This window comes from Papio anubis, chromosome 4 (assembly GCF_008728515.1).
Source record: "Papio anubis isolate 15944 chromosome 4, Panubis1.0, whole genome shotgun sequence".
Classification (NCBI taxonomy): Eukaryota; Metazoa; Chordata; class Mammalia; order Primates; family Cercopithecidae; genus Papio; species Papio anubis.
The window spans coordinates 146,413,966-146,422,695 of record NC_044979.1 but is presented as its reverse complement, the minus strand read 5'-3'; the positions used below and the strand labels follow the sequence as shown (position 1 = coordinate 146,422,695).

At 57.2% G+C, this 8,730-nt stretch overlaps 1 protein-coding gene across 13 annotated transcripts in view; it reads right to left on the bottom strand.

Annotated features, from left to right (window-relative positions):
• Positions 1–241: 241 nt before the first annotated feature.
• The window catches only part of IQCE (IQ motif containing E), a 50,459-nt gene continuing 41,970 nt past the window's right edge, over positions 242–8,730 (bottom strand). For 6 of the 13 annotated variants that reach the window (XM_009202513.3, XM_009202514.3, XM_009202520.3 and 3 more), the window contains 5 exons: positions 5,579–5,689; positions 4,938–5,137; positions 3,707–3,810; positions 3,282–3,335; positions 242–1,109 (listed from right to left, as the gene is read on the bottom strand). In XM_009202513.3, coding sequence (XP_009200777.1) covers positions 988–1,109; positions 3,282–3,335; positions 3,707–3,810; positions 4,938–5,137; positions 5,579–5,689 — 591 coding nt within the window. In that variant the 3' untranslated portion in view covers positions 242–987. The other 7 variants (XM_009202519.3, XM_003895668.4, XM_009202518.3 and 4 more) reach the window with 5 other exon arrangements.

The window sequence follows — 8,730 nt, the reverse complement described above, 5'->3', positions numbered from 1 at the left end:
CCCAGGCTCTGCATGCCCAGCCCAGCCCAGGCCAGCAGTGGAGCTGGAAGTGCAGAGGCCGCACACATGGGATGATGGGGACTGTCCCAGATACCACATGCAACACACCCCAGCACGAGCCTGTGCTCTCCCTTGGAACGGCGAGCCTGCCTCCTCACCCTCCTCTCCTCTCCTTCCCCCGGGTGGCCCCACAGAGGCTGAGACACCTGCTGCCGGTTTGGGAACAGACATCACCCTGATGTTCTCAAAAGCAAGTGTGATGCTGCTTTTGTGGTTATAATTTGGAATTAAAGAGAAGACTTTGTCTCCACAGTGACAGAATCCAACCAAACTCCTTCCTGGGAAGGGCAGCTGTGGAGGGCAGTGCTCCAGGGGTAGCGAGGGTGACGGGAAAGGACGGTGTGAGCAGGTGGGGCATGGGCGTACGCTCATTTGGGGACCTGGGTGTCTTTAGCTCCTCACTGGCTTGGGACATGCCGTGTTTTGCTGTGGGGATGGGGGGAAGCCGGTCTCACACCTTCCTAAGACACAGCGGGGCGCCTCTGCCTGGCCTACTGGGCCGAGATCGAAGCAAATCCTGGTTGTCGTGGGTGTCACCAGGAAGAGCAGGCGTGGTGTTGGCGCTAGCTGCAGATAGCAGCTCCTCATGGTCAAGGTCGTGGGCAGGTGGCGAGGTGGTCAGATAACATGTCACTACAGGGCTCCCTGGTATCCGCGAGCTCACGGCAGATGTGTCTGTCGCCACTGAAAACCCACCATCCGAGCTGCAGCTGGAGACGAGGGAGATGCGAGCCGCTGGCCCTCCCCGGAGAATAAAGTAAAGGCATTTGGGTTTCCTTCCACAAACAAAAGCACAGAGAGACGATGCAGATGTTGAGAGGTTAAGTAGGTATCATTCTTCTCCTAACACGACAAATTATCTTTCCAGTCGTGGCTCCTATGTCCTCAGCAGTGCTGCCATCACGTCATGGAGACAGTGACGGGGACCTAGACTGGAAAGTTCTTCTTCGTGGGCAGAGATGGGGCGATGACAATATCGTCGGAATCATCGGAGTTGACGTCATCCCCAGGTGGAGGTGCCACGGACTGCGGCCCTGCGGGAGAGGGGTCTGTGGAAATGAACCACAGGGAGACGGGTCAGCCACGGTGACCTCAGGGGCTGACACCACGGACACCCTTACACTGTCTGGTCTTCCCCGGCGGGTAAGACGGCGGCTACCCCCAGAAGCAGTAAGCCATGGGGCACACAGGCCCGCAGGACCAACTCACACACCTGCCAGAAAGCCTCACTCTCCTAGCCTTCACACTCAGCTCTGGTCACCATTCCCCAAATCCAAACTCCTGCAAAAGCGGACATTTGCCAGCACGGAGGAACCTCAAGTCTGCGCCGGAGGAATTCCCTGGAAATTGTTCCCACAGCAGTAGCCCAGGAGTCCGGGGCCTGGCCGGGCGGCTACCTGTGTGTAGGAGCATTTCTGCTGGGTGCAGTGGCTCACGCCTGTAACCCCAGGACTCTGGGAGGCCGAGGTGGGAGGATGGCTTGAACCCAGGAGTTCTAGACCAGTCTGGGCAACACGGCGAGACCACATCTTAAAAAAAAAAAAAAGCCAGCTTCCCTGTTAACTCGCTGGCCACTGGTATGGAAGGCAGGAGGGGGCAAGGCACGGATCGCTGTGAGCCTGCAAGCTGCTCGGCCATCCCCCTTTGGATGCTACTTCCTTCATAAGCATCTAGAGTGTTCAGAACTCTTAATCCACTCTAGAATGGGAAGCCACCTACAGACGGGATGGGGGTGGGCACCAGAGCTGAAGAGGGGACCGGCCCTACCACACCAGCAGGCCCCAGAGCTCCTTGCGAGGGAGCCTGACTCTTACTGCCTTGAAAGATGAAAGTAAAAAAGTAACGAACTGCTGATGTGAGATTTTAAAAAGGGAAGGAAATGGCAACTCGGCCATGCTGCAGATACTGTAACTGTGTCAGCTTTTTTTCCTGCCACTTCCAAGAAAATTCATATTAAAGGGGAACCTTACAAAATTAAAAACAGTTTTCATGGTGATCTTCAAAAACAACCAATCAGCTTAAACAAAAGCTCGATGTCTACTTTTCACAGAGACATTTCCTTAGGTCAATCAAGCTGAATCCCTGGGTCACTGGGATGAACTTGCCCCTTCAAAATCACTTGCGTTTAGCAAGAGAAAAGGGCAGCACCAAGGCCCGCTTTAGCCCCTCATCAAAGCCTCTAAAGGTCACCAAACGCAGGGTCTGGTGAAGCCGGCGGAACAATGGAAAGCCTTTTGCAGAGCCCGTGAGTCACAGGCCGGCCGGCGGCTTTGCGTGTCTGCACATTCTCCCCGAAACCCCACGGGGCTCCTCTTTTGGTTGAGCTTTACAAATGGAGGTTTTGGAGCGAATAGCAAAGTTCAAAGTTTTCTAGCTCTGACGAAACTAGGTTAAAAACTGACTGAAAAGAAGAAAACGTGATTTCATATGTGGCATTTCCAGGTCAAACGTGGTGTACAGTTCTTAGCTTGTGCAGGAGACTCTCTCAGACACAGCCCCTAGCGGGACCCCCTGGGGAGGGAAGGCTTTCGGGCTCCAGGTCTGATGTGGGCCCCAAAACGGCCTCTTCCCGACTCCGTGTCATCACAGGAGGGATCTCCTAGGAAAGCAAGGCCTCGGCCCACCATGGGCCCCCACACTTACTGCAGTGGTGCTGGGGGGCTGCCGCCTCCCTGGGCCCGTCCTGAAGGGACATTCTCATTAAGGTGTGTGGGTCCCGGGCAGGCCTCACCCTTCCTTCACCCCCGGCCTTCATCACCCTCATCCTTTGGGCTCAGAAGAGCCTCTTCCTTTGTGGCTTTCCTTGCTGTTCTGTCTCCTCCCTCCCTGACTCCACCCTGGAGACCTAAGGACTCAGCACAGCAAAGCCCTTTACCTAACACTTCCCACGCGAGATGGCCCCACACGCCACACTCCTCAACAGGTCTCAAGGCTGCCCTTCTCCATCTCCTGACAGTCCCGCGTCTCGACACTGCGCCTCTGCACTCACCCTCCCTTTACGGCTTGAGTATCAGTGAGGGGTTTCTAATTGCAGGATAAGACACGGGATCTCAAGTCTACGCAGAGCCGCATAGATTTGGGGGTGCAGAGTAGCTTTTGAGCTGTCTAGCCCGTTCTCTACTTTGCACATGAAGGGACTGACGGCCAGAGAAAGGCAGGGCCCTGCTGGGGCATCCCCGTCAGCTCCGGGTAGCTCCGGCAGAGCAGGGATGAGGCCTCACCTGAGGGTGTGGCATCCTGCAGCGCCAGCGGCTTCTTCACTGACTGTTTTTGGGCTTTAACAAAATAGAAAAGGAAACAATAACACAGTTTTACTTAACAAACAAATGGGAGAAATGCTGGCCCGAAGGAGGAAGCCACCTCAGTCCCATTGGAGCTGAGAGCAAAAATAAAGACAGCGAGGACCTCTGCAGTCCCAGGGACAAGGACCTCTGCAATTCCAGGGACAAGGGACAAGCTGGGCCAAGGGGGGCTCTGTTGGGGGCCTTCCTGGCATAAGGCGACGCTTAGTTCAGAGGCAGCTCCAGATGGGACACTTCTCCCTTCCGTCCTGACACAGCCCGGGCTTCCTGGAGGTGGCCACTGTTTGGCTGGGACCTCAGCAGACCAGCTGTCCTGGTGCCAGAATCCAAATGAATGAAATTACCAGGAGGAGCTGCGAGGAAGGGTGGGGAGGAGGCGTCCCCGTGTGTGGCTGAAGCCGATCTCCTCTTCGTAGAAGCTGCGGTGGTGGTTCTTTTACCGGTAGCGCTGGAAAAAAGAAAACGCCAGCTGATTCTGCCTTTAGGGAGTACAAACCTCTCTGAGGTTTCCGACAAGCCTCACTAATTTGCCTGGAGGCAAGTATTCCAATGAAAGCAAACACACAGCCACGCCGGAGCCCCACGGCCAGCCCTGTACCCAAGATGCACCCAGGGTCCAGAAACGTCCAGCCATGAAGAGCCTCAGACACGTCCCCTATCCATCTCCTCAGGGACCATGCTGAGGTCAGGCCAGTACAGTTTTATAAGCTGGCCTCAGACGGCTCCCTTCCCTGTCTCCTGTCTGGGCTGGCCCAGCTGCCATTCCCCAGGGACGTGGTTGCAGGTTGCATGGTCCTCCACGTCCTGGCTGGGACTCGCTGCCCAGCGACGGGTCCCCGACTCCTGAGCCCATGGTGTGTCCCAGGCCACATGGGATCAGGACCACGAGATGCAGATGCGGCCTTGGAGGAAGAAACTGCCCACTTGGAAGTGCTGGATGGCTGCGCGTCTCCACCATGAAGGCCGAGAACCAGAGTAGTCTGTGATAAGAGGGGAACAAGCCCCACGCAGGGTGAAGCAGAGGAGGGTGAGGGAGTGGGGCCGTCTCTTCCCTCTACTCTAAACTCCCCCTCTAACCAGGCTCACTTCAAGGGGTTTTGATTTCTGCAACCAAGAGAGTCCTAGCGAATCCACTGGGAGGCCTGTAGGAACACTGCCATCTAGACCCTGCACGTGTCGCCTGTCATATGCCGTGTCCAACACTAAGGTCACATCACAGTTTTCTTTCAAAGGGATGACATATCGGCACAGCCGAAAGCCAGGCCAGACTGATGGCGACCTGAGCTACATGGTTTCTGAAGCTCCTCCTTATCTCCTCCCAGTAGGGAAGAAGCGACTCTGGAAAGGGCTCCCGAGGATCAGAACTTCCAGCCCGCTCCACGTCCGTGGTGCAGCAGGGAGTCCTCACGACGCGAAGCCTTTACTCAGGCCCCAAACTGAGGTCCCGCTGGCAGGCAGCAGGTGCTGCTCCAGTTCCCGCTACATGCCCTGCGCCCAGTGCTCTGTGCCCACTACAGTGGGCAGCCTCCTGCGCCACATCTGTGTCCCGGGGGCATCCCTGTGACCCCGACTCACCTGTGCCTGGCCCGGGCCAGGTGTGCCCGCAGAGCGGACTGGATGATGACGATGGCCTCCTCCTGCGCAGGGCTGCCCTCGGCCTGGGCGATGGGGCTCGGAACACGGGGCACAGGAGAGCTCTGGGGCGCAAGGACAGTAGGGAAGATGACTGTTTGGCAGCCCCCTGGTGGCTCCTGGTGCTGGGCTCCGGGGACACCCTGGGTGTAAGGGAGACGGGAAGAGCTCAGTTTCCATTTCAGGTGGCCCTGCCTCCCGGGAATTGCTGGTCAGTGAGCAGCCTCCTGGCAGCAGGTTCTGAATTTTTAAACTGTAGGGATTCTTAAACAAACACCTGGTCCTCCTTACAGAGGAGGGGCTGGCATGGCCTGCGTCTATCTTCGGTAGTTTTTAGCTACATCTTCATGGAGCTATTTGACTCTCCGGCACCCCAAGGCAATCTGGCCCTAATGCCATACCCATCCGGGGCCTGTGCAGAGGGGCCTGCGTGGCCTACGTGGCCAGGGATGGAGTGGAGGGGATGCCTGCTGGGCGGGCGGGGATGTGGAGGCTGAGAGGTGCCCTGCGCTTTCTCAGTGGATGGAGTGTGAGATGAGCAGCTCTGGAGATGGCCACTGGGATGTCCAGCGCCCCGATGTTACCTGGTCTGGGAGGCCTGGCATGCTGGGCGGCTCTGAGCCATGTGCTTTGCTTGCTAAGAGCTTTGTCCGCGCCACATGTCCCCTGAAAGCTGCCTGAAGCACCACAGCCGCCTGTCAGGGAAGGAAGCAGGGAGAGAAAAGCGGGTGTGAGTGCCCAGGGCGACGGCGGGCAAGAGGGAGGTGCCGAGGGGAGAGCTGCCTCGGCGGTAGGGAACGCAACTCCTCTCACTGCTGCGCAGCCATAGTCTCCCAAAGAGCCTTCTGCGCTCCCACTCACCCCAGTCCGTCAGAAACTCACTGGCACCCCAGGGAGCACAGGGCGCGGCGCCTGTTAGCACGGTGGGGACTCTGGGAATGGGAGGGGCCTGCTGTTCACTGCAGTCCCTTTCAGTGGCTAATAGGGGCTGGTATTTCACACGTGGTTATGTTTTCATGTTGGAGCATTTTTCCGCGTTGGAATAGTTTACTGGTTTCATCTACTTTCCATATACGTTTTCTAAATCAAGCAAGGGGCAACAGGACCTCTAAAGTGATCTTAAGAGAATGATTTATCCTTTGAGCTTAATCTTAAATGATTTTCTTAGGCAATGTGGCCGGGTGCAGTGGTTCATGCCTGTAATCCCAGCACGTTGGGAGGCTGAGGCAGGATGATCACTTGAGGCCAGGAAATTCAAACCAGCCTGGGCAACATAGCAAGACCTTGTGTCTACAAAAAATTAGCTGGGCATGGCATACACCTGTCATCCAGTGCTTTGGGAGGCTGAGGTGGGAAGATCCACTGAGCCCAGGAGTTTGACACCAGCCTGGCCAATATGGTAAAAACCCATCTCTACTGAAAATACAAAAATTAGCCAGGCGTGGTGGTGCATGCCTGTAGTCCCAACTACTCAGGAGGCTGCGGCATGAGAATCGTTTGCACCTGGGAGGCAGAGGCTGCAGTGATCCAAGACTGGGCCACTGCACTCCAGCCTGGGTGACACAGTGAGACTCTATCTCACTCCGTGAGAAGTCCACGCTCCATTTTCGGGGAAGCACTTATTTTTGAACAATCTGCCTCTAACCCCGTGAGTGCCCCCAGCCTGATACGGGCAGCTCTCAAACACGTTAGGAGAATGACGAGTGTGCCCACCGAGCCCCACGCCAAGCGAGGTTAGCAGGCTTGCCACTGCTGGAACAGAAAGCACCTTTGTTTTGTCTTAAAGCAAGGGGAAGAACGCTGGGGTGGGAAAAGAGCTCAGCAGAGGAGGGCGAGGCAGCGCTGGCTATCAACAATGAATGATCCGCCAGAGTGCGGTGACCACATGGAGGCTGCCCAGAAGCTTCCAGTAAAGCGGCTGCCAGGTATGGGGCGTTCTGCACCAGCCGGAGGGGTAAGAGGGGCACGCATCTCTGTCACGCCACACACTGCGCACACACTGCCAAACCCCACGCTCACCACAGCCCCACACAGGCAGCCTCACTGCTGTCTTTAGAGATGAGGACCCTGAGGCATGGGGGGTGCCAGGGAGAGAAGCAGGACGGGGAGACAGCACCCACCACTGACTGGCCCATTGGCCGAGGAGCCCGGGTCCCCTCACCCACTCGCTGGAGGGCATTTACCAAACGCCTCCCACATGCCAGGCGCTAGTCTAGGCACCAGAGGTGTTGTGGCAAAAAGACAGAGCTTGCATTCTGACGGGAGGCTGGTAAGAATAACCACAAAGTGAGATGCCAGGCAGGGGCATGTGCTAGGAACCGCAGCCGGCTGCGGGGACTGGGAGCCTGGGCAGGCTGTGGTGGGTGGGCAGGTGGGAGGCTGACGTGCTGGAGACCTCGGGATGAGGGCCTGAGGGCTGCTAGAGGATGGGAGGGATTGTCAAGAGACGGGGATGTTGGAAGTTGCCACTGCAAATGTGTCAGATGGGTATGGACAAGGGTGTGGCTGTGGGGCAGGTTCAGGGACGAGGAGGCCAGGCATGGAGGGGCTGCAGAACTGAAGGCTAAAGACTAGGGCAGTGGTGAGCAGGGGGCCCTTCCTCAGGGACAGTGTGGTGAGCCAGGTGGGCAGTCCAGCTACCTGCTCATGGAGGGCGCTCACGCGGCTGTGGCCTGGCCGCCAGATGCCAACATTCTCCCACTGCAGCTGCGCGCAGGCCACCGAGCCTGGTGCGCCGCCCACACCCATGACCATACTGGCTGTCCTGACTGCAGAGTATGAACCCCGTGAAATTTGGACAGTGTCTGGCTGGTCTGTTACAAGCTCCTCTCGTGCCTGGCACACGGCAGGAGCCCAGCAAACAGTTGTGGATGAGTAGTGTGGCCAAGGGGAAGGGGACAATGGGTGGGGCGGGGGGAGGCAAGCCCCGCCCTGATGGCAGAGCTGTCAACCCTGCTGGCATCAGATGCACCTGGCGAGTGTGAGGACAAGCGGGTGCAGGGTCTGCCCTACCGCGGAGAAGCAGTTGCCGGCAAGGAAGAAGGCAGCGTGAGAAGCCCTGTGGCCCAGCGCCCGCTCTGAGTGACTGGAGCTGGGGCCTCTCCCGTGGTCTAAGTGGAAATACACTGCCGTCCCCGAAGGGGCCCTAGAGGAGAGGCGAGCATCTCCGAGGCCACCAGGACTCTAGCAAAATAACGATCTCACTTTCCAGCTCCTCCCTGAAAAGGATCATGGCTGGAACTGCACTGTTCATCCATCTGTCAGTTCTCAGCTGTGGGTGACATACTCAACCTCCATTCCAGTTCCACGCCCTCGCCCCGTCTCAGACTGCTCATCCCGCCGGCTCTGCTAGGACGCCCTCCCCTCACTTCCCGGTGCAGCGAGCTCTGACATCTGTCCCACGAGGCCCACCTTGCACGTCACTCCTCACAGGGACCTCCTGGCCTTTGTGTGCAGGGCTGGCCGCCCCCAGCGCCACCCTGGGCTGTAACCGCTTGTTCACTTGTGTGTCTGAGCCTCTGCGTCCCAAAGCCTCTGAGACTGTCCTACGCAGGGCTGGTGATCAGTGAATGTGCATGAAAAGAATGAATGGAAGGAAGGAATGATTGAAGAGATTTTGAAAGTGGGAAATTATCCAAATATTTATTTGATGTTTCTATTTCTTTTTTTTTTTTTTTTTTTGAGACGGAGTCTCGCGCTATGTCACCCAGGCTGGAGTGTAGTGGCGCGATCTCGG